This window comes from Microcebus murinus, chromosome 21 (genome assembly GCF_040939455.1).
Source record: "Microcebus murinus isolate Inina chromosome 21, M.murinus_Inina_mat1.0, whole genome shotgun sequence".
Lineage (NCBI taxonomy): Eukaryota > Metazoa > Chordata > Mammalia > Primates > Cheirogaleidae > Microcebus > Microcebus murinus.
Window position 1 is genome coordinate 12,495,444 of NC_134124.1, and position 26,531 is coordinate 12,521,974.

The 26,531-nt window shown below is 40.2% G+C and overlaps 1 protein-coding gene across 3 annotated transcripts in view; it reads right to left on the bottom strand.

Moving 5' to 3' along the window:
- The window catches only part of PRELID2 (PRELI domain containing 2), an 88,545-nt gene that overhangs the window by 36,218 nt on the left and 25,796 nt on the right, over nt 1-26,531 (bottom strand). For all 3 annotated transcript variants that reach the window (XM_012749054.2, XM_075996168.1, XM_012749053.2), the window contains exons 2-4: nt 20,583-20,640; nt 18,423-18,496; nt 16,053-16,213 (exon numbers count right to left, since the gene is read on the bottom strand). In XM_012749054.2, the coding sequence (XP_012604508.1) occupies nt 16,053-16,213; nt 18,423-18,496; nt 20,583-20,640 (293 nt within the window). The remainder of the gene's footprint in view (nt 1-16,052; nt 16,214-18,422; nt 18,497-20,582; nt 20,641-26,531) is intronic.

A 26,531-nucleotide genomic window follows, 5' to 3' on the forward strand; every position in this document is an offset into this window, starting at 1 on the left:
TCAATAACTCATTGACAGAGCACATAGGACATTTTCTTCTTAATGCACATAGCTAACCCAAATCGCTCACACTGGGATTAGTCTCCATTTAAGGTCCTGTGCAAAACATAGCAGTGTGCACAATAATATACAGTTTAATTTCAGCTCTATTTAAAAAAAAAAAGAAAAGAAAAAAATGGATGGATGGAGGGCCAGGTGGGTGCATGGACAGAGCTGAAATGTTAACAACAGAATCCCTGGGCGTAAGAATTATAGGTGCTGCAAAGATGTGGAAACAACCAAAGTGCCCATCAATACATGAGCGGATTAATAAACTGTGGTATATGTATACCATGGAGTACTATTCAGCTCTAAGAAACAATGGTGATATAGCACCTCTTGTATTTTCCTGGCTAGAGCTGGAACCCACTCTATTAAGTGAAGTATCCTAAGAATGGAAAAATAAGCACCACATGTACTCACCAGCAAATTGGTATTAACCGATCAATACCTAAGTGGACATACAGGAATAACATTTACCAGGTGTCAGGCAGGCGGGGGGAAGGGGGATGGGTATATACATACATAATAAATACAATGCACACCAACTGGGGGATGGACACGCTTGAAGCTCTGACTCGAGGTGGGGGGGCAAGGGCATATACGTAACCTTAACATTTGTACCTCCACAATATGCTGGAAAAATAAAATAATTATAGGTGCTATTTATTTACTTTATTTTTCTTTTTAGTGGCTTACAAATTTTCTATAATAAATATATATTACTTTGGCAACCATCAAAAAAATAAGCATCACTTGTATATGAATAAGGCATTTGTTTTATAAAAAGGATCTGTGCCTTTTAAACCATTTTTAGCAAAAGCACATTCTAACTTCTGGCTTGCCCTTCACTTAGAGTCTCATTAAATCACCTCTTGGCTTTCCTTTTCTCATGATATATAATATAATCTCAGCTCTTCATGCCTTTTGTCCTAAGACTTTCTCCCGACCCCACACTTGAAGTGTATGGTGTTTCACTCAAGACAATAAGGATGATTCAAGTTTTCCTACACCTGTCTTTCATCTCTGAAAAGCCTAAAGAAAGGACTGCATTGCATTTATGATGTTACATGCTCAGGGTCACACTTACTGCTCAAAAAACTGTACAGCAACAGTGTATGTTATGTATCACACGCTGGATTATCACTGAGGTTTTTATGCTTTGAAAATTATTTTCTCTTTTATACATGAAGAAACTGTGGTAGAGAGAAGTTAAATAATTTTCCCAAGGTCATATAGCCTGATGCCATGAAGATTCATTACCTACCACCTTCAAAACCCTAGTCCTCCTCCGATCTCAGTGAATAACACAACCATCCTTCTAGTCCATGAGATCAGAACTCTTGGCACCATGTTCAATGGTTCCTTCTCTACAATCCATCTAAACATCTCATCAGTCACCAGATTGTGTTTATTTTATTTCTACTGTCCCTCAATAATCCATGTCACTCTCTCCCTTGGTACTGCTACTGCCTGGGTTTAACAGAGCATTTTCTCTCTCTCCCTGCAGCTGCCTCCCATTGGGGCCCTTCTCTGTAGCATGCACTCCCTGGACTCCACACTGCCCCAAATCACCTTGCTAAGCACACAATGATCATGCACTGACTGTTTACTAAGGCACAGAGGATAATGTCCGCATGCTCAGTTTTATATTCGAAACTCATCCATACTGTTGCACGTAGCTGGTTTTTGTTCATTTTCATTTCTGCATAGTGTTCTACTGACTAAAAACACTTCAAATTACTTGTCTACTCTACTGAAGATGACATTTTGAATGGACCCAGTTTAAAGCTATCATCAACAGTGCTGTTATAAAAATATTCATAATGCAACCAGATACATATGTGCCTGAGTGTCTCTAGAGTATCTAGCAGTCAATTATCTGGGCCACAGGACATGCAGAGTTTCGACAGATAATACCAAATGTTTTTGTAAATGGCTGTACCTGTTTTTTCCTCATTGCATCCTCAATTCCAATTGCAACGACTAGCATGCGGTAGGAAATCAATAATGTATTTAGGAAGGAAAATATGGAGAGAAAGAGGGAAGGTAAGAAGCAAAAGAGACAAGAGGAATGGGGGAAGGAAAAGAAGGGGAGCAATTTATAGTACATATCAATACTTCTGTGTCACGGAAATTGAACCAGATGTCTCAGGAGCTGCAATGACTCAGGTCAGCAGGGGGCAGCCTTCACCTGGCTGAGGGACAGCCACCCACAGAGCCTGGGAGTGAAGCTCACTCACTCAAGCAGTGCCTGTATCTTGAGTCGCATCATTGCTTTGCCCACGCTAAGGATACAATTGCACACAGAACACAACAGAATAACGACAGAGAAAGCACAACCCAAACCTTGAAACACTTCTGTGAACAAGAAAGGTAGTTTATACAATCAGTCATTTAAAAATTTGTTTTCCTCTGGATTGGGGAAAGTAAAAAAGTTCAGGGGAAATATAGATCAGGAATTAATCCCAAGAGCACCCAGCCACCGGCACTGAGTCCTCAAAACAGCAGTTTCCGGGAAAGCAAAAGCTCTTAATGAGATCCTGTCCTTGAATTATTGACTGGTTAGGTACGGCAAATCTTACCTAATTGTTTTCATGATGGGAATCTAATTAAAGTGTCTTTGAAGGGGGAAAAAAGGTCCCACAGATACTCCTGTTTCGATGACATCTACATTCTAATCATGGAGTTTTTGGCGTTTTCCTGTAACCACACAGAAAGAGGGGTACCGCAAAGGAACTCCAAGGTCTTGAGGTCAGACGGCCCACTCACTACCTGAGTCCAACACTGCTGTGGAGACTGCCCGGCTCCGCTCCACAATGCCAGAATATGTAGTCTCTCCCACAGTGTTTCAGAGAACCGATGCAATTCACAGAGCTCACAGTAAATGCTATGCAGTTTCCAGGCTTAATATATACATTCATACTTATGTATCATATGTGTGTGTGTGTGTGTAGCGCACACACACTATATATGGCTATGAAACAGGGAGTAAGGGTGTGTTTCCTGGATTTTGACCATTTAGATTCACATTTCATCTCATCTTGCCTACCCATCCACGTAGCTAAATTCCTGAAGCTCTGTGAAGCTCCATCTCCTCTGTAAAATGGGGTTAATAATACCTATTTCATGAGTGGTCCCAAGGTTGAATAAGGTAATGTGCAAAGCACTCAAGGTATTATGTGTGTAAGCACTCAACAAATCTTGGTTGATATTAACAGTAGTAATAATTCTGTTCTATTCTACTACCACCACCATTATTATTCCCATTTACAGTAAGACAAGCACAGCAGCTGAGAAGTTAAATGCTCACAGTGCAAATCCCCCTGCAGTGAACTCCAAACCCCTTGTACTTCATACTTCTAGGTGACACACAATCACCGTAAACCACCTGGCAATGAGCCCTCCCCTGCCCCTTTCCAGCATTCAAAGTGCTTGGAGCAGAAGCTTCCCATCTTTTCAACCTTCCCTCCCACCCTGCTACCCCACACTGCACAACAGCCCTGGGAGACCAAACACCCTGCCAGCCCTCTCTGACCTCCTCTCCTACAGCACTTTCCCTCCCAGCTGCTCTGCTAACCCATTCTGGGAACCAATAGGTTGTTACCTAAATTATTAATCATGAGCATCGGCAGGGCTGAGCAATGCCGTAACACTAAGGAATAAATCAAATAGCAGAATCTCAGAAGCCCAGCAGCTTAATACAGGTTTATATCTTAGGGCAGTCTGGCTCTGTCTCTTAAAATGCAGAACTTAAGAACTGACCATCAATAATACCAGTTGATACTTTTTAATAGCCTATTGCGGTAAATCACTGTATTAAGTTTATTATCTACATGCATTTCAGTTAATTCTCACAACAATCTTATGAGGTGGGTGATATTAACCCCAATTTATAGATGGAAAAACTGAGGTTCAAAGAGACAAATTTGCTTGCAGTCACACAAAAATACGTGACAGCCTTTATGGTAGGTGGATTGTAACAAAAACAAAAAAGAAAAAAGATAAGAAAAAAAATTTTGTAGAAAGAAAAAAATTAGTGACAGAGCTAATATTTGAATCCACACAGTTAACCTCAGATCCCATGTCCCTTCCCACAATCTTGTTTCCTAGACAGCTGTCTATTCAGTGAAAGCTTACTGGTGTCCTGAGTTGATGGACAAAGCTTCAAAATAGACAATGGTTTGAGAACAGGCCCATCCGGAGGCTGGTCTTGGGATATCAGCCCCACCAGTGCATGCGTCCCACTCACGGCTGGCTCCATGGGTGTGTAACCTATGTGGTCACCCAGGGCTCAGCATTTACAAGGGCCACATACTTGAATACTATCACCATATTGAAATTCTTAATCATGTGGGATTTTTTTGGTTTTTGATGTTGTTGTGTTTTTTGTTTGTTTGTTTTTGAGAGAGAGAGTCTCACTCTATTGCCCTGGCTAGAGTGCCGTGGCATCAGCCTAGCTCACAGCAACCTCAAACTCCTGGGCTCAAGCAATCCTACTGCCTCAGCCTCCCTAGTAGCTGGGACTACAGGCACGTGCCACCATGCCCAGCTAATTTTTCTATTTTTAGTTGTTTGGCTAATTTCTTTCTATTTATAGTAGAGACGGGGTCTTGCTCTTGCTCAGGCTGGTCTCAAACTCCTGAGCACAAGCAATCCTCCCACCTCAGCCTCCCAAAATGCTAGGATTAGAGGCATGAGCCACCGCGCCCGACCAAATTCTTAATCATTTTGCATTTTCATTTTGCACTGGGCCAAACGTATTACATAGTTGTTCATGACCCCCTTTTAAGTATAGGTCTATACAATATTGCCAACTTCTATGCCCCTGAGGAATTTTCTGAGAACCTTAGGAATGCCTGCTTCAGTTTAGCAATACCTAATAAAGGCCTGAAACAAAGCCCTTGGACCCACAAAATCTACTTCTCTTAGATAAGGGCTTAAACCAACCTATCAGGAGATTCATTACAACATTATATATAGGAACAAATAACTGGAAACAACATAAGTACCCAATAATTAAGACAAACTGCAATAATTTTATATACAATGAATACATCTGGACAGCCATAAAAAAAAATCAGTAAAACATGATACATTTACTAATAACAAATGACAGTTCCAAGTAAGTTATTGTAAAAGTCAAAAAACTACATATAGATAGAATGATTCCATGTTAGTAAGTTTGGACAATTTTTTTGGCAGGATGAGTAATAAATTCTAACAAATGCAGAATGCTTATACAACAGAATGCTACACAGCAATGGAAGAGAACAGACTATCAATACACAAAAAACAGTGTTGAACAAGAGAACACTGATACAACAGAGTACGTACTATATAATTCCATCCCATATGAGCATCAACAACAGGCAAAACTAATCTATAACAACAGAAATATGAATATTGGTTTTCTCTGGGGTTACTAAGAAAGACACAAAACTGAGGAATGCATGAATATAACCCTGTTTTTCCTTGTGTTTTCTAACTGTTCTACAATGAACACATGATATTTGTGGGGGGAAAAGGAAGATGGGGAGTTACTTTTAAATATTTACTTTTTGGGGTAATACTCATCCAGACTAGACCTATGTGAGGGCCAGGTTCTGCTGTCTTCAAACAAGTGGCCATGAAGTCACCCGGGAGCAGAGGGGGGAATCAAACCGAACAAGCTAGCAGTTATCAACTGAACTCCGAAGTGCTACAACCCTTTTGAGGTCAGGCGTATACATAATGGAGCAGCCTCCACCTCCAGCACAGAAAAAGAATCTCAAATTTTACCCATGAATGCAAACCTGAAAACTGAGCTCAGCTTGTCAATTTTATTTCTCATCTCTTTACTTGGCTACCAATACTAGCCCAGATGACAACCACCAAGCTCCTAGGTGCCAATGCTTGATGGAGGAGGTAGATCCTGCGTGCAGGTACAATGTCATCAAGTTCCTCTCTATTGTCTCAAGGTCTTTAGGTTGTGCTGCATTGTATCAATGCCCGGTTAATAAAATAATACAATCTTTAATACCCCAGTTCTTTATTTCCTACAGATGCAAAAGCTAACGAAACAAAATAAAAAGAAAATTTAACTCCATGAGCGCAGAGAATACAACACAATTTTGACACTAATCAGGCTGACTTAGGTCTCCCTTCCTGCTTCCTTTTCACTGATAATTTTCACATAAATTCGATAGCCCCCTGCCTGATTTTTGCTTAACTTTTCAGCGGGGTGTTTCTGCTAAAAAAATGTTTACTGTTTGCTAGAAAGCCAGACTACCAACCGGTCGTGCTTTATAAGATTAACAAGAACTTTGCAAAAAGTGGAGTTCCAAACGGGGTGCCGGCTGTATGCCCGCTGACCACCGGGACCACAGGACGCTGACTAGGTATCAGGGGTTCCCAAAAATCCAGCTGCTCAACAGACTCACCAGGAAAACGTGAAAAAACATTGATTACCAGGAACTAGCCCACACCTATAAAACTAGAATTACCCCAAGGGATCTATGTTTTTAACCTTCCCCCTGAAGCCTGGACTAATGCACCACTGGAAACAACTCCAAGGATGGAAGTTGGAAGGAAGGAAGGATGGAGGATGGAAAAAAAAAATGTCAACAGCCATTCACTAAGATACAGTCATGTGTCACAAAACAACAAGGATACATTCTGAGAAATGCATCATTAGGAGATTTCATTGTTGTGAGGATATCTTGGGTGTTCCTACACAAACCTAGATGGTCTATCCTACTACACACCTAGGCCATACAATATAGCCTATTGCTCCTAAGCTACAACCTTGCATAGCATGTCACTGTACTGAATGCTGTAGGCAATTGTAACACGGTGGTAAGTATTTGTGTATCTAAACATACCTAAACATAGAAAAGGTACAGTAAAAATACAGTACAAAAGATACATACTGTACATACACCATATAAAAAATGGGGCCGGGTGTGGTGGCTCACGTCTGTAATCCTAGCACTCTGGGAGGCCAAGGCGGGTGGATCGCTCAAGGTCAGGAGTTCAAAACCAGCCTGAGCAAGAGTGAGACCCTGTCTCTACTATGAATAGAAAGAAATTAATTGGCCAACTAACAATATATAGACAAAATTAGCCAGGCATGGTGGCACATGCCTGTAGTCCCAGCTACTCAGGAGGCTGAGGCAGGAGGATCACTTAAGCCCAGGAGTTTGAGGTTGCTGTGAGCTAGGCTGATGCCACGGCACTCTAGCCCAAGCAACAGAGTAAGACTCTGTCTCAGAAAAAAAAAAAAAAAAAAAAAAAAGGTACACCTGGGCACTTACCATGAATGGAGTTAGCAGGACTGAAAGTTGCTCTGGGTAAGTCAGTGAGTGAGTGGTGAGTGAATGTGAATGCCTTGGACTTTATGGTACCCTACTGTAGACTTTATAAACACTGTACTCGTAGACTAAACTTATTTTAAAATTTGGTTTCTTTCTTCAATAATAAATTAACCTTAGCTTACTGTTAACTTTTTATAAACTTTTTAATTTTTTTTAACTTTTTGACTTTTGTAATAGCACTTAGCTTAAAACACAAACACACTGTACAGCTGCACAAAAATATAGTCTTTCTTCATAACCTTAATTCTATAAGCTTCTTTCTGTACTTAAAATATATATTTTTTTTAACTTTTAACCTTTTTTGTTAAAAACTAAGACACAAACATACATGTCGATATCACTGTCTTCCACCTCCACATGTTGCCCCATGCATGGCACTATTATCTCCTACCGTAACAATGCCTTCTTCTGGAATAATTCTTCAAGGACCTGCCTGAGGCCGTTGTATAGTGATTTTTTTATAAGTAGGAGTATACTCTAAAACACCTATAAAAAGTATAGTAAATACATAAGCTAGTAGCATAGTCATTTATTATCATTACCAAGTGTTATGTTCTGCACATAATTGTATGTGCTAGACTTTTACACAACTGGCGGCGCAATAGGTTTGTTTGTGCCAGTGTCACCGCAGACATGAGTAATACGTTGTGCTATGACATTAAGACGGCTATGAGGTCACCAAGCAACAGGAATCTCTCAGTGCCATCACTGTCATTATGTGGTCGGCTGTTGACGGAAATGTAATAACACGGCGCATGGCTGTACTTCAAAAGGTCTGACTTATAAATACCGTAGAATGCTCTCCTGACTAAACGTCATTGTTTCCACTGTTTCCATCACCTCCCTTTTCAACAAAACAGCTTGCTCCACTTTTCAAATTTAGCACCTTCCAACAGCCACAGCATTTTGAAGACAACATTTATTCACTATTATTTCCAACACCTTACATTTATTTATTGCTTTACACTCTCCACGTCCAGAGCATTCCCATTTATTATCTTATTAAGTCTTCACGTCACTCTATAAGGAAGCTCAGGCCCCCCCTTATTCCTTTTCCCAGAGCCAAAGAGCACACAAGCGACCAAGCAGAAACAAGAAGAGATGTCCCCATATTACTGGCACAAGATTCCCTCCATGTGGCATTTCCCACCAAATCCAATCAGACTTTCCCGGTTTGCACTTACCCTTTCCACCAGTTTCTTCTCTTTTCCCTTCTCTCCCCTCATTTCCATTTCAGCCTAGAAGGAGCACTGTCTGCAACCCCTTGAGCAGATGTTCATTCATCATCCCTTGGACAAAAGGCCACGGAACACCCTCTGTGAGCCAAGCCCCGTGCTAGATACTGGGGATACAGCAGGGAAACCGTGACCTCGGTGCACAGCCGCCACCAGACAATTGGTACAGGGTGAGAAACCACAGAAGCCCCCGATTATGTGAACGTGAACATCCAATGGCAAGTGAGCATCTTTCGGAGGACAGTCTTATTAAACCAAAAATAAAGCTCCAGTCCAGAAGTCACATTTGTACAGAAAAGGCCTTGCTGCTCGGCTTTTGATAATAGGCGGTGATTTCTGCTAATTGTTTGATCACCCACTGGTGCGCTGGAAATCAAGGTCAATATGAGCACAGGGAGTCATGTTTTAGATAAATACAGTGGAATTTATTCAGGCTGTTAGATAACTACACCCTCGGCCCTTTAGCACCAGGGTTGGCCTTAGAAATAATTCCTAAGTCAAGTCAGCAAAGCCAGAGTATTTTAATACTTTGGTAAAGCAAATCTGGAGGTCAATCAAAAAGGCCAGTGCCAGTCTTAGAAAACACACAGAAGTCACCAAACTGTCAAATCTGCCACTGGAAAAAAATAAAAACTCTCCAGAGCAGGGGGGAAAAAAATGGGCACACAGAGAAAAACGCCCAACCATTAGCCCTTGACACGTGTATATTAGACTACTTGTGATTTACCAGACGAATACGCAAGACTTGAGATGTTTTCATCTAGTAATTCAAAAATAAAAAAAAATTCAGAGTTATATACCTATTTATTAGAATGAAGAATATTCATATGAGTAACTCTAATAATGAAGAAAATTTACTGAACTAATAAATTTTATGAACAGCCGCACATCCCATTAATTTAATCCGTGTGTAAAGTTTGATTTAGGCTTGTTTTTGTTTTTGTTTTTTTTACTATGCTCCAGGAGGAATTTCTTTGATATTTTATAAATGTTTAATTAACATACCTGAGGGATATAGTCGACATTATTAACACTTTGCTGAGCTGAGCATTTTTAATCTCAGAAGCAAGGTCTGTGAGCATCAGCGGTAAGTAGAAGCTCTTAGACATGGAAAGGTGATGGCACTGGCCACTGAGATGCTGCACTGAGTCTGGAAGAATGATCTTGTGACTCAAAAACAGAAAAGACCTAGCTCCATAACATCGTGAACAGATTAGGCCCTCACGGGTGGTGATAACTTGAAGATGAACCAGAAAAGGTTTTACATACCACAAAAACACATGTATTAGCAGTTACGATGAAAGAAAATGTTTTTACAAGATGATTATCTTTTAGAATTACATTACAGTACTTGGGTAAAGCCAACGTCTATTATTAAAACCAAATCAAATGCATGTCAATTATATTCTTGCACAGTATAAATAAAAATCTATTACAAAGAAGACTAAATAAGAAAGGAACCAAAAACTAACAAATATATTTTAAAGAACAGATGCAAGGCCGGGCGCGGTGGCTCACGCCTGTAGTAATCCTAGCACTCTAGGAGGCCGAGGCGGGAGGATCGCTCAAGGTCAGGAGCTCGAAACCAGCATGAGCAAGAGTGAGACCCTGTCTCTACTAAAAATAGCAAGAAATTAATTGGCCAACTGAAAATATATAGAAAAAATTAGCCGGCATGGTGGCACGTGTCTGTAGTCCCAGCTACTCAGGAGACTGAGGCAGAAGGATCGCTTGAGCCCAGGAGTTTGAGGTTGCTGTGAGCTAGGCTGACGCGATGGCACTCTAGCCCGGGCAACAGAGTGAGACTCTGTCTCAAAACAAAAAAACAAACAAACAAAAAAAGAACAGATACAAACATAAAACGGTAAGAAATGAATAAGCCTATCTCAGAATGTAAAGTTTCAAAGGGCAGAAACCATGACTTTTTTTCCTTCCTTCTGAAAAATCTAAAACAATGCACTTCATTCTACATTTTCCAAAGTAAATGCCTGTATCCTGTTCTATTTAATAAAGCACATTACCACAAGAGATGACTTTAATTGTTTTTCAAATTTCAGATCAAGAGTCACTTTTCTATGTTCTGATTTGGCCCAAGTCTCCTAAGGCAAAGCAGAGCATCAGCCTGGCATGTCCGACTCTAGACACTCTGGCAAGTCATCAGAGAGCCCGTGTGACACCCTGAACAACAGCCGTGGTCCCTGTGTGAGCCAAGAAGAGAACCAGAAAATGGGGGGAATCAGTCTATGTCAAATGCTTGCTTCAACCCCTGAATATTGTTCTCCCTAGACCTTAAATCCCACTCTGGAACTAAAATAGAAGGTCCCCAGTCTCCTGACTCTCAAATTGAGGGACTCATACCCCCAGAAATATGTACTGAGGAAATGCAAAATCCCAGCATGAACACGTTCCTGCTGTTAATGGCAAATAATTATAAACACTGTTTTTGTATTAAAACAAATACTTACTGAGAATTAGAATCAAAAGACATGGGAATTTTTAAGATGATGATAATAACAACAGTAAAAGTAGTGATACGAAACATTAACATTTACTGACCATGGCGGGCTGGCATTATTCTAAGCTGTCTTTGTGCACTATTTCACTTAATTCTCACAGTAACCCCTGAGAGAGGGATATCATCCCCATCACAAAGATGAGGAAACTGAGGCTTAATGAAGTGAGGTGAACTGTGCAAGAGCATATAACTACAATTTGAGAGGTAGGATTCGAACCTAAAAGATCGCTCGGCTACTGTGGCATAGGACATCAGAGACCATGTGCAGGCATGGGGGAAGTTGGCTATGTAAATAAAGCAGATTTGTAAACTGCTGAACAAATGAGCTTGACACAGGAAAACAGAGACCCTGAGGCTGTCTCAGGTCTCGCTGGCTTTCCAGTTCCTGGTTCTCATCCCTTGGGAGGCCCAATCACAGGTACAGAAATATCCCTGTAATCACCTGCCATAGCAAGTTTCTGTTACTTCCAAAGCAAAACAAAGACAATGGGTAACACAGTGAAAAGAAAACATTAAGAGGAAAAAAGACGTGCAGGGTCCCCTTCTACTATGCGCCAGGTGCCAACCCCAGGCAGCCACGTTTCAGAGGGAGCTGACCTCATGGTGGGGAGCCAGAATCAGATCTACTTAAAGAGATACAGAGCGAGGCTTAGTGAGCTCTACGGGAAACCCATTTTGAGCCCATCTCTGAACTGAGCCGACAGGCCATGCGCAGGGACAGAGTGGCATCTGGGTTCTCGTCACACACCCACACCTGCTACCCAACACACAGCTTGAAGGTCTAATTTTAGGCTCAGCAGCCATGACAGCTTTTTTTTTTTTACCCCTTTAAAAAAATTATCCATATTTCCTCTTCTGAGTGCAGAGGCTGGCCATTACTCTCCCACCCCCTGCAAAGAAAGGAAATTAAGGTAATAACGCATCCTTCTTCTTTGGATGCGCCCCCCAATTACTCACCCATGTAGAATGCCTGACTCAATGCCTTTCTAAATCCATGTCAAGAGCTATGGAAACATACGTTCTCTGGAATCTGGATCGCAGCTCTTCAGCACCCCAGCCCCCCTGCTCAGAAACCTGCACGTGGCTGCTTGTTGCTGGAAGGACAAAACCCATTCTTCATACCTGGGACCCAAAGCACGCTGCAGACTGAGCTAAATCAACCCTTTATCAATGTTCATACGCCTGCTTCACCTTGGCTTAGCCATTTACTGACCGTGTCGCCACGGGCAAGTTATTTAACCTGAGCCTCAAAAACAATGTACCTGAATGATCTAGCTTTGACCTTGACATACTGTCAATAAACATTAGCCTGCTGTGTCAGGGATATAAAAGATGGTGTTTTGGAGAGGATTAGAACATAACAAACCAGAAAAAGAAAAAGAAAGGTATAATCGGTCAAATCTTTTTATAGAGAAGTCTGATCACATGTACCAAAATATAAAATGCACGTAACCTTTCACCCAGAAATCCCACTTGGCTCAATCTACCCTAAACGGTAATTGAATAAGTGGAAAAATATGTAACCATAGAGATTTTCATTACAACATTGTTTGTAATAGCAAAAAATTCAGGAGCAATCCAAGTGACAATTACGAATGGACCAAGAAAATTACATAAACAGACAATAACTCCAGGTGATGAGCATATTTCCTTTTTTTCCCCAGAATTGGTTAATTTTTTTACAAGACACATGTATCTTTTTTTTTTTTTCGAGAATCAAAGTGACTGTTGAAAAGATAACTTTTAAAAAACACACAAAGGAAAACAGTTCCTAAAGGATGTTTTCCCGGGATTTTCAGTGCTAATTATCACTTTACATATCATAGATGAAGGTTTAGTTCATCTTTTAAAACTAGCCAATAGCTCAAATATCTGCAAAAATTAAGGCTAAAATAAAGTAGAGGAAATGACTTTTGGGGAGGTATAAAATCAGACAATTCCACATCCTTTTACTACTTCTACACACAAAGAAAAGAACTCTATTCTCTAACCAAGGCTTTTACACTTAATCCCAAAAATCTATATCCTATGTGGAGCTCTTCTCATGAGAGGTGCTAAGAGATAAAAATGAGTGGGTAGTTCAGAGCAAGCCCACTTCTGATGCTAATAAGACTTGACATTCATGCTTATACAGCCGACTGATGCAGCATTGTAGAATTATCACCATAGGACCAAAGTTATGGGCAGCAGAAATGATGTGGACAAGTGCTAGGGCTTAAGAATGGATTTTAGATTTTTGGTTTATAGTTATTTGGGCTGGAGGGCTTTACTATTTCCATTAAAATAATAAGTGCATAATAAAAAACTCAAATCATACAGAACAAAAACCAGAAAATTATCCTCTAAAATCACAGTTCACAGTAACTATGATTGTTAATGTTCAGAGTTTGGGATAGTTTGCTTTCGTTTTCAAAGCTATCTCAAAGGAACGAATGGTTTCTCGCCCATTATACAGCAAAAATCAAAAAGCATGTTAATATTAAGTGCTGACAATGTTGTAAGGAAATGAACACTCTGAGGTACTGTTGATGAGAGTGTAAATGTATGTATGAGCACACTGGGAGCCAATGTGACGGAGTCTATGTTATGGACTGCATGTCTGTGTCCCCCACAAATTCAGATGCTGAAACCTTAACTCACAATGCACCATGGGGTGATATTAGGAGATGGGGCCTTTGGGAGGTAATGAGGTTTACATGAGGTCATGCGGGGGGAGCCCCATGATGGGATTAGTGTCCTTATAAGAGACAGAGACTAGAGCTCACTCTCTCCACTGTGTGAAGATACACTGAGAACGCAGCCATCTGCAAACCAGGAAGAAGGCCTCCGAAAAACACTGAATATGCCTAGATCTTGGATTTCCCGGCCTCCAGAACTGTGAGAAACTCATGTTTGTTGTTTAAGCCACCAACCAGTCTATGGTATTCTTGTTATACAAGCCCAAACTAAGATACTACATAAACCAAAAATATGCATGCTCTGAGAACCAAGCCGCATAACTTTTTTTAACTGGGATATAATTCACACACCATAAAATTCACTCTTTTAAGGTAGACGATTCAGTGTGGTTTAGTATATTCAGAGTTGTGTAAGCTAATCAACACTAATTCCAGAATATTTTCATCACCTCAAAAAAAAAAACTCCATCCCGGTCGGCAAGTCACTCTCCACTCTCATCTCCCCATAGCCTGTGGCAACCAGTAATCTACTTTCTACCTCCATGGATTTGCCCATTCTGGACATCTCGAATAAATGGACTCATACAATACGTGACCTGTTACAAATGGCTTGTTTCACTTATCATAATACTGTCAAGGTTTGTCCATGTGGTAGCATCAATCAGCGCCCCGTTCCTTTTCATGGCTAATATTCCATTCTATGGATATACTACATTTGGTTATATATTCAGTTGTTGATGGACACTGGCTTGTTTCTACATTCTGGCTATTACAATGCTGCTATGAATATTTCTGGACATATTTTTTTCATTTCTCTTGGATATATACCTAGAAGTAGAATTGCTAGGTCAAATGGTAACTCTATCGTTAACTTTCCGAGGCACTGACAAACTGTTTCTGTACCACGTTACATTCCCATCAATAACGTATTTCTCCATATCCACATGTGCACTTGCTAGCGTGTCTTTTTTATTATAACCGTCCCAGTAGGTGTGAAGTGGTGTCACCTATGCTTTGATTTGCATTTCCCTAATGACTAATGGTGTTTAACAGCTTTTCATATATTTCTAGGCAACTGCTGTATCTTCTTTAGAGAAAAATCTATTCAAATGTTTTCTGCATTTGTTCTTTTCTTAAGCACCAAAGGAGGCAAGAAAAGCTTCATCTTACTCTGCTGCACCCCTTTTAATAAAAGGATTTGTTACAGAAAGTTTGGATTCAGTCAAAAGGCTGCACTTAAGGACCAGGAAGGCCGCATGCTTCCTTAAGGCCGCAGGCCCCACCCCCCCACCCCGCCCCACTTTGGGTTAATTTTGTATTTTGAGTCCAACTTCACTTTTTATATGTGGATATCCAGTTGTCCCAGCACCATCTGTCGAAACAAAGATTCTTTTCCCATTGAATTGTCTTGTAATATAACTTTTTAAATCTACATAAAATGTTCTATAGCTTAATTGTCACAGGGGTGACACAACTGGCTTAGGTTTGTCAAAACCCATAGGACTGTACACAAAGGACAGTAAATTTTATTGTATGTAAATCATATCTCAGTAAACCTGACACTTAAAAATTCTACTTTAGAGAAACACATACAGCATAAGTAGTTACACACAAGAAACATATGCTTCACAAATATCATAACATTGCTCGTAATAAAGACAAACTAAATACCATCTGAATGTCTACCAAAAAGGAAGTAGCTAAATAAAATGTAGTACAGCCATAGGATTGAATTATATGCAATAGCTCAAAGAATAAGCTAGATTTATATATATCAAATGGATAAAGCTAAGAAACATTCTATTAAGTAAAAAAAAAAGAGAGAGAGAAGTATACAATAATTTACACAGCATGAAATCACGTATGCAAAGAAGATATACAAAACCATACCATACCAGGTCTATAAGTACATTTGTAAGTATCTAAAAGTGTCTGTTAAATGTCTGGAAGGATATTCAGCAAAGTGATAACATTCAATGCCTCTGGAGAGAGTGAAAAAACACCAGAATTGGAGAGTGGTCAGAGAGGAGTTGAGCTTTGTCATTTTTCCCCCAAAGAAAAATATATTTATTAATTACTTGTGTGATTAAAAAAATAATAATGTGGAATGTGGGTAAGTTGTAAACAGAGATCTTAAATACAGAGTCATAGTTTTTTTAATACATGTGTTCATGTGTCCATCCCTACACCCAACACACACACACACACACACACACAGAGGTGATCTTACCAATTTGGATTTTCCACACTTTCCTGGAAGACAGACTCTTCCTTCATGGATGCGTACTGTGTCCACGTAAGGCAGTGACTCCGGATAGCCATGTTTCTTTCCCGAGGATTGAACCATGATTCCTCTTCTAACTGGATACTAGGTACTTTTAAAATGCTCACCTGTCCAACAGAGGAAAGATGGCTTTCTCAGTTTAGGAAGAACAGGCTGAAAAGGACAGCATCCAGAGTTGTTTCCATTCTGGGATCACTAGGAGGACAAGCGATCCTGATATACAGATGACGCTTCACCAATAGCCGTAAGTTTTTAATAATCAAACACACTATGACCTTACTAAGTGCTGGTGAGGACATGCAAATGGCCCAGGATTTATGTAGGTTGTACAGTCCCTGGCCTGATTTCCCTAACTGCTAAACACTAAGCAAATTATCAGCCTCCTTCGTGTCTCCTCTAGGGCTGGTTATGGCCTTCTTAAATTGATGGATTCTAATTGAGCCCACTTACGGGCTCATACGCAGGACAACATCAGGTAAAATATATTCTTCATTTCAAACTCTGTCTCATACCTAGAAATGTATGGTTTCCCACATGGAGAAGACATGGAAAACTACAAAGGCAGGATTGTACAAGTCACAGGTACCCTTAAATTATTTAAGAATTGAGATGCAAGACAAAGTTGAATGCCTTTTTAAATAATAGATTCAGAGTGTGTATATAGGGCAAAGGCAGGGTGCACATTCTGTGGAAAAACACAGTAAGAGTTTGCTGCCATAGTGCAACATGTTTTACCATCTGGAAAATAACACAAAGTTCAATTTCATTGTCATATCAGCTTTATTACACAAAAGAATGTCTTTTAATCTATGATAAGGAAGGGATGGGAGCTGCCATTTGTTCTACATACAGCATAGCAATTTAATTTGCAAGCTAATTGGCACAAGCCAAGCAGGGTTTTCCCATCATACACAGGATCTCTTCCGGGTTGAAACCACCATATGGGACATTTTTTTTTTTTTAATTTCAGCATATTATAGGGGTACAGATTTTAAGGTTTCAATAAATGCCCATTTCCCCCCTCCCCCCACAGGTCTGAGTCTCCATCATGACCATCCCCCAGATGGTGCACATCTCACTCATTATGTATGTATATACCCGCCCCCCTCCCCCCTCCCACCTGCCCAATACCCTATTACTGTAGCACCTATGTGTCCACTTAGGTGCTACTCAGTTAATACCAGTTTGCTGGAGAATATATCTGGTGCTTGTTTTTCCATTCTTGGGATACTTCACTTCATATGGGACATTTTTAAAAGTACATATCAAGATGCTTTCCCCTTACTTCCTAATAATTCTGAAAGGGCTCACGTTGAAAATCCCTTTATGGTTTTAGCAGTGCCATTAAAAATTTCCACTCACCTTTTGTTCAACAAAGAATCACCAGTGTGCTTAAGGGTATCAAAGAGAGAAAACAATTTGCTATCATGAAGATTTCATCATCAATGACATTACTTTATAAAAACACACACAAAAAGACCTACAGAGAGCACTGAGAACATTATACTCCCAGACATAACTGTAATCTTTGATGGTGAATTAGAAACTGACGCCTTTATCTTCCTTACTAAAGAAAAGACTAAATATTTACAATCTGCCCACTTCTGATCATTCTTACCTAAGAGTCATTTCTAACCATGAACAGATTAGAAAAGATAGTCACTTCATGCAAAATGCCAAAAGTATCTTTTAAAAAAAACTGTAGAATATGTCTATGTCCGTTAAGAGCCCGTCACAAGAGACAAAAGAAAAGTATCTCCAGTAGCATCTGCCAAAACCAAGGTTGGCTATGAAGGAGTTCTCTCCCTGTGAAGGGCTATGAGGTAAGAGAAGTAGGAAAGTTCTAGCACACCTCTACATCAGAAAATGCTGTCTCTTTCCATGACTATTAAAAAATCACTCAATGGGCCAGGCGCGGTGGCTCACGCCTATAATCCTAGCACTCTGGGAGGCCGAGGCAGGAGGATTGCTAGAGGTCAGGAGTTCAAAACCAGCCTGAGCAAGAGTAAGACCCCATCTCTACTATAAACAGAAAGAAATTAATTGGCCGACTAATATATATAGAAAAAAATTAGCCGGGCATGGCGGCGCATGCCTGTAGTCCCAGCTACTCGGGAGGCTGAGGCAGGAGGATTGCTTGAGCCCAGGAGTTTGAGGTTGCTGTGAGCTAGGCTGATGCTACGGCACTCACTCTAGCCTGTGCAACAAAGCGAGACTCTGTCTCAAAAAAAAAACAAACCAAAAGAACAAAAAACAAAACAAAAAAAAAATCACTCAATGTTCACTAACTCTAATAAAATTTTAAAACGAACTTACCTTCCTTAAAATTTCTGGAACCACATTCCGACAGATTGCAATCCTCTTTCTATAGATAACCCCTGTTGATTCATCTAAAAAAAAGAAAAATTTCACACTCAAAAAAGAATTAAGGAAATGTATTCTTTTCTTAGTGTCAATAAAACTTTTAAAGTCAATCTCAGCTTCCTTATATGTAGAATTTCTAGTGAAAATGTTTAATTCAAAACTCAAGTTTCTCTGACCACTTTCTGGGTCAAATCATAGATATTCCTCACCGGTGATCAAGGAGTAAGAACAAAACAGCCACTCACAACACAGATTCTAAAACCGAGGATAGAAGAATAACAAATTGTTCATTGCTCTGGACTATGAGTGTCAATGCTTTAAATGACAATGGCCAAAGTGCTTCCTGCTCAACTTCAAAAACAGGGAGTTTTAACAAAAAGAAGGAGAATCTGATTCTGTCACCTTCAGTACCAAACTTTTTAGCACAGATTTCTGGCTATAAAATTTAAGCCCATAATTAATTATATAAGCCATATTCTTCTCACATAAGGGAGTTGACTTCCTGTAACTGGAACCATTCTGTTTTGGAGCAAAGTTTCCAGAATTGAACTAGGGATATAAAAAATACAATAAATGTAAGTTAAGAAAAAGGGAGACAGAGGCAGGAAAAAAGATAAGCTATGTGAAGGATAAACATTTGCTCTGTGAATTACTGTGACTCAGCTACACCTCTGCAGGGTTTCTCGAAGCTCTGGCTATAGTAGTCCCAACCCCTGATGCAAACACCCAGACTGCCCAGAAGCTGCTGCCCACAAGACCCTCTGCCCGTTGACACTCCCTGTGGCCTTCTCGTCAAATGTTTGCAACACACATACCTAAAATGGGTCAGCTACTCCCAGAGGCAAAGATGCCCCTGACAGTGATAGAAACTATAAACATTCCTGTTTAGAATATGCACAGTGTTGTCTCATTTGATCTTCACAACAACCTAAAAATAAGACTATTTTCCCATTTGACAGATGAAGAAATTGAGCCTCCAAACACTTAGGTCAGGAAGGTAGTAACAAAATCGAGACTTGAAATCAGATTTCCCTGATCCCAAATGATAAGTTTCTCCCATGCTGAGCGAGAAAACGTTTTTTTTACATATATTCATGTATGAATAGACACAGAAGTACGGAAAACACACACATAAGCAAAAGACAGTTTTACATTTACCAAGCACAGAGAGGGCTTCAGAGTCACGTAATAGACAGCAGTAGCATCTCATGATTTCTAAGAAGGCTGAAGAGATCAATGGGCCTGGGCCTGGGTGTTTCCAAAGGTTTGGACATTGGTTCTGCACACTGTCATAGTTTCTTGCATTGCCCAGTTCTCAAGTTCAAACACAGACAATGCTTCTGCCAGAGATGGGGATGACAGAGAACAGTAGAGACTCCTGTGCTGTAGCTCAGAGGACAGTAAACATTTTCAGTAAAAGGTCAGATGGTAAATAATTTAGGTTTTGTGGGTCATCAAGTCTCTGTTGCAACTACTCAACTCTGCCGCTGCAGGGAGGAAGCAGCCATATGTAAACAAATGGGTGTGGCTAGGAAGTGAAACTTATTTTCTAAAATAGGCAGCAAGAGCCATAGTTTGTCAACACCTGCTCCTGTCAACACAGAATCACGTTGCCAAGGACAGTTGCGATCCCTTAATCTAATTGCATTGTGGTCGCACCCCACATACATGCTATTAATTCACATCTATTTTTGCCATCTCCAAAATGATACCTGAATGTATCATAGGAATATAGCCAAGTGCCCGTGGGCAAGTTACTTAACCTCTCTGTACCTCAGTTTCTTCATTCATTAAGTAGGAGTAATCTAATACCTATGTCATTCATTGTTCTGAACATTAAATGAGTTAATAAAACTGGCATTCATAAGTGCTCAAAAATATTGGCTGTTACAATTATATGTAGCTCAGTGTTGTCATCAATTATTAATTTAGAAAGTAACAAGAGCATATGAGGCAGGGTTTTACTACTATAAATGCTGGTGCTTCTTAAAATTTAATAGGCCACACACACACACACATACACACACATGCATGCACACATGCTTCTTTGCAAAAATCAGTATCGCTTATTCATTATCACTGAAATGACAGTGATACAATCAGAGAACTTACCTCTTTTTTCCTCCACAATTTTTACAGCGATGACATTTTTATCCATGGGGTTGGGGTACTAAATAAAAACATATAAAGAAGAATTACCATTCAAGGTGAATTATTTAGTAGTAACCTCAGCCATTTGCGGGGCCAGTAAATATTTTCCAAGCAACCTCTAAGTTAAGGCCAGTTTTCAGTGAAGGGTCTGAATTATACTATTTGAGTCTAGATAAGTGAGATGCCATCATCATCTCAACTTGAATAAAATCTGGGGAAAATCTTCTTTAGATATAACCTAGCCCTGGGGGGGGGAAAGATGAGGTTAAGCTAATTAATAAGTAATAATACTGTTAATATTGAAGCAGCCTAACATAAATCAAGAGTGTTCTTTGTGCCAGGCATTGTGCTAAATAGCTTTACTTGCACAATCTTGTCTAAATCCAAGAGCCTAGCCTCTTTGTTATAACGGGGCTACATGATATCATTATCCACATTTTCAGAAATGAAAACTGAATGAATATTGGATTGCTTAGGTCAACCCAGCTGGCTCCTGGTTAAGCCAGGAAATTAAACCAAACCTGTTCAATACAAAGTGAATTTCTTCACTAGGGTCCTATACCATCCGGTGGTACCTGGGTTAGCATCACAGGAGAATAATCATAGAAGTATACTACGACAGGCACACAGGAGGTGCTCAATAAATACTTCATTTGTTGATTTAATTACCCTGAAAGACAATATAGATGTGACATGGTTGATAATAGCTACCACTCTTGTCCTAGGCAATTTACATACATTAGTTCAGTTAATTTTCAAAACTATTCCATGAGGTATGCATTATTTTTTTCATCTCATCTATGAGAAATCAGGCTCAGATAAATTAAGTAATTTGCCCAGCTAATGAGTGATGTATCTAGGGGTAACATAATTTACACCCAGGTATTTTCTGTCTGCCTCCAAAGCCTGTCCCATGTAACCTACCACCAAATCACCTGAAAATTTATCTAACCCAAAGCTTTCCCACACTCGGATGTGAAAAGAGAGACTTAGGGAGCAAAAGTGACTTCCTCAAAGCCATGGAGCAAGGTGGCTGCTGTCCTGAGCCTGCTGCCTGGGCTCTTTTCCACAAGGTGTACTGCTTTATCGTGTGATTAAATTCGAAAGGAAAATCACAGGGAAGTCTTAACCAGGATATTGCAAGGTTCTGAGCAGAAGGCAAAAGCAGCAAACTGAGGGGCAGGAGAAGGGGGGGTCCTTGGAGAGCTTGAGTTTTAAGTCTTCTGAACTCCGGGAGATGGAATATAAAACTCTGTGAGTGTGGAGCCCCACCCCCACCCCACAGCAGCTGCACGCACCTGTGTGTGTGTGTGCGTGTGTGCGTGTGTGTGTGTGTATGCATGCGCGTGTGCACGCGTGAAGAGATCGCTTGATTTTCAGGGAAAAGGGTCCATCATTTTCACACATTCCTAAAGATATTGGTGACCCCAAAATATACCAGATTAGCACCTAGGCTCTACAAAAGCAGGCATATCGTCTATTTCAGCCACTCCAGTGTCTCCGCCAGCCCATGGTATCTGGCGCATAGTAGGCACTCAGTACACATTTGCTGAATGCATGGATGATTTGGAATAGAAACCTCAGTGACCTCAGGGATCAATTTGGAAAACACATCTTCCTCCATTCGGGAACCAATCTGAGAAGAGAGCAGTGGGCGCCGTCTCCCAGCAGCCTCCACCCTCTACCCTGCTCCATGTCGGCAAACCCCGTCACCCACGCCTCCATTCTGGCAGCTCCAATCTTGAAAAATAACGTAAAACAGAGCTTTCTAAAATGTATTTCACTCATTCATTCATTTTCACTTTAGAAAGAAATGTGCGCTGCTTTCTTGAAGTCTGGCCCTTCAAAGACACGTGTCCAATGAAGAGCATCAGGTTTGGATATTCTGCTCCAAAGCAAAGGAGGCTTTCGCTCACACGCTACCCAGGAAGCAAGGGAGATACCCTGTTTCTCCGAAAATAAGACAGGGTCTTATATTTATTTTTCCTCAAGAAGACGCCCTAGGGCTTATTTTCAGGGGATGTGTTATTTTTTTTAAGTACGGTACAACAATCTACATTGATTCAAATATAGTTAAGTCGTCTTCTTCTGGAACATCATCATAACTCTCCAAACCCCGAATTCCATCCTGAATTTCTTGCCACTCTATTTCCTTTAGAACCATTGGCCCCAGTCTCTCATGTCGAGCAGCAGAGCTCTCATGGGGCAGATGAGAAGGGCTGCTCGTCTTCTTTCCCGCTCCGGGATGAAATGCATGGGTTGTGCAGATCCTGCGCAGCCACGCCCATCACTAGGCCTTATTTTCAGGGTAGGGCTTATATTGCCCAAATGCTTAGAAATCCTGCTAGGGCTTATTTTATGGGTCGGTCTTATTTTTGGGGAAACACGGTACCTGAGACTCATGCAGGTCCCACGAATTGTGTGTGTGTGTGTGTGTGTGTGTGTGTGTGTAAATTATAGCTTGCATGCTAATGTAAAACGGGATTATTTCCCTTACCACTGTTCTAGTTTGTTCATTGTAGACCCACAAACGCACCCCGGCTGATTATTACAAACACACTGTAAGTTGTATGAAGATCACGAAACTAAATGATAAAAGCGGTTGGAAGTGCCATCACCAGAGAGGCATAGCAATAAAAGTTTTCAAGTTCTGATCACTTCACTAAGTTGTCAGCGAAATTCCTAAAGATGATAAACTCAACTACTTCACACTTCCATGATTTTGGAGTTGAACGGACATCAGCCTCAAGTTTCCGTATAAGAATGGTAAAAGAAATTAGGGATTTATTTGCAATAGCTAAATACCACGCTGTGAAAGGCACACATCTTAACGTTTTTTTTAAAATTAAAGATTTATTGAACTGAGGCTCCCCCTACCTGGCATGACTTGAAATGATCTGACGCCATCTTGTGGTAATTTGAATATTCATATTTTAATTCATGAAAATTTATTTAAAAGCGGTTGAAAGAGGGAAAGCTGCTCAGGGAAGGTCAACAGAAACACCAACCTGGGAAGACAGGCAACAGGTGGCCGGGTTTTTCTGGACACCCTTTCAAACAGTGTGACTGTGAAACTGATCAAGCGAGCTCAGAACCAAACTCGTCAAAGACACACTGAGGATCTGCTGTGTCTGCCCAGGGCACTGTGTTGGAAAGAGGCTGCCACATGCATGAGCTCATTCAGTCCTCCCCAAAGCAAGGAAACCTATCAAAAATGATTTAGGTACAGAGTATTTTTGTTAAAAACATAATGGCATAAGGACTGCCGACAAGCTGGGTCACGCTGGAATTCTCCAATCCCCATTTCACACTAGAGATTCTCATGGAAGCAAGGTGGTCTGAGGACGCAGATATCTGCCAAAAGCCCTCGTCTTCCTTGTGTCTGGCTCAGCGGGTCACAAACTGCAGTGCGCATAAGAATGACTCCATGAGAATGCATATAAACGACATATATGCTACATCATATGAGTAATTTAAGGGATTTTTCAGGGTACATCTGACTTCATTTTGAACTTCCCTATGGTTTTCACTTTCTTCACAGAATGTGTAAACTAACTACTTTCCTTTTCCCAAAGATACGAATCTGTTGCAAACACCACTGTATACAGCATATGTATGTAACAGTGTACCAAGGCTAAAATGTAGATTCTCCTAAGGCTGTCATATCCCCTTATTTCATGTATTTTTTTAACATATTAAAAGGTAAAAGGCAAAAAACTGCACAATATGGGGGGGGAGAAAATATACATAAAACAAAGTACAACTTTTATAACTATAAAAGTGAGAAGCCAAGAAGGAGTCCATCTAGTTACAGAAATAATATTCAATATATTTATGGGAGGAGCTTCATGAAGATACAGCATTTTCCTTCCTTTCATGCTGAGGGGGAAAAAAATCCATAAGCTTTCAGAAAGCCTACTCTTAAGAGTAATGAGTTATTAAAATATCAACTTTCCAAAAAGCTCAAAAGTCAATGCCTGTCTTTTATAACACGTTAATTCCCCCACCCCCCAAAAAGTCAATGACATTCAAAGGAGTCACTGTCTACCAACTTTCAAAAGGGGTTACCCAAGAGAGCTCAAGGAAGCAGGTGAGCTGACAGATCTGTCTGATGATTCCTACCAAGACGGCAAGGCAAAGAAGACCTAAAATGTCTGATATATTAACATATCTGTTTCATAAGCATTAAAGGAATCTGCTACCCAAGCTGCTTGCAAACATGTACATGCAAAGAGATAGGGCCGCTGAAAAGAGATGTGGTGTTCAGCTATACAAAGAAATCATCGTGGACTAAATTCCTCTTATGAGCACCATGCAATTGTCTGTCTCAGAACATAAGCAAAGTTGATTTTATATCAAGGTGAAATGAGCTATCAACTAATCAAAATCTCAGTGATCAAGGACAAAACATATTTAAGTCAGAAGATAAGCTGAATGGCTATTCATTGGTCTTTCAGAACCAATCAAGGTTCTGAAATGAAGGACGATGAAATAGAAAGAACGAAGGACAGAGGATCAAGACATGCGGACCAGGACGCTGCCACGTGCGAAGCCAGAGCAGTGAATCACCAGGTGATCCTCAAAGGTCCTCCTGGCCAGAACAAGCGAAGATTCTAAACAAAGGCCAACCGACAGCACATCGGCACGTCAACCTCTCTCTTTCCCAAATGCCCAATAATCAGCGATGGCATAGTGGAGTTTCTGGAAAGGATAGTTTATCATTGTAACACAATGGAAAATCCTCTTATCTCAACATTAAATGCATGCATAAACCCAATGCAGTTAAAGATGCAATCGATGACCACAAATATCTGACCTGCATGCTTCAAAACCACCATGGTCTAGAAAGACAAAGAAAGACCGAGGAACTGTCTCCCATTGGAGGACACTAAGACATGACAACTAAATGCAATGTGGAATCTTGGGCTGGATCCTGGACTGGGAAAGGGATATTAGTAGACAACTGGCGAAATCTGAATAGGGTCTGTAGCAGGGGTGGGGAACCTTTTCATGTTCGAAGGACACTTTAATTTAGCTGTAACCAAATAAGGCCACATTCAAGAAACTTCAATTAGATATCCTTAAAAATGTACGATATTTTGTAAAAATCTAACTACTATGTACTTAATAATTTCAAAAAATGAAAACCATTTGTTAATTTTAAAGTTAACTAACCTTTTAATGACTTTGTTGTGTCTACTTTTTGTTGGAAAGCATTTGAATATTTGGTTGCAGCATGGAGGTCTGCGGTTTCGGTTGATCGTCTATATGGGTGACAGTCATTGTGACCTTAAGGGTGTCTTGATTTGGGTTAGGAAGGAGAATGCAGATTTGCAGCAATAAGTGGTTGAAAAGCAGGAAAGCATTTTTCAGGTATGTTGCCTGAGGCATGGGTATTCTACACATGTTTTCCGTATTTCAGTTGGATCTTTCTTAGCATCAATGACTTTAAAATGTCATCTACTGAGAGATCAATCAACTCCATCTGTAGTTCTTTAGGTGCCTTGGTGATATCAACAAGGGGAAGCTGAAATGTTAATTTGAGTGCTATATTATGATTCTCAAAAGTCAGTGAACCTTTCATTTTATTCTCCAAGTAATAGGTCTATAACAGCTGCATATTCTTCAAATGATTTGCATATACCATCCTGTTCATTAAAGACTTTTGCTAACCGGGGAAATGTTCATCCAAAATTTCCTTTTGAAGTAGAAGTGTTTTGAAAAAAGATAGCTTTTTTCAAAATGCTTGGATTTTTTTGCCACATATCATATGTAGACTTAGTTTTACCTTGATATCATATCACACAGAAATGCTGCATTCCTATAGAAATCTTCTTTCAATAATTCACACTGCTGATTCTGTTCTTCATAAAATTTAACTGTCTGATCTCACAGAAATAAATTTTTGGC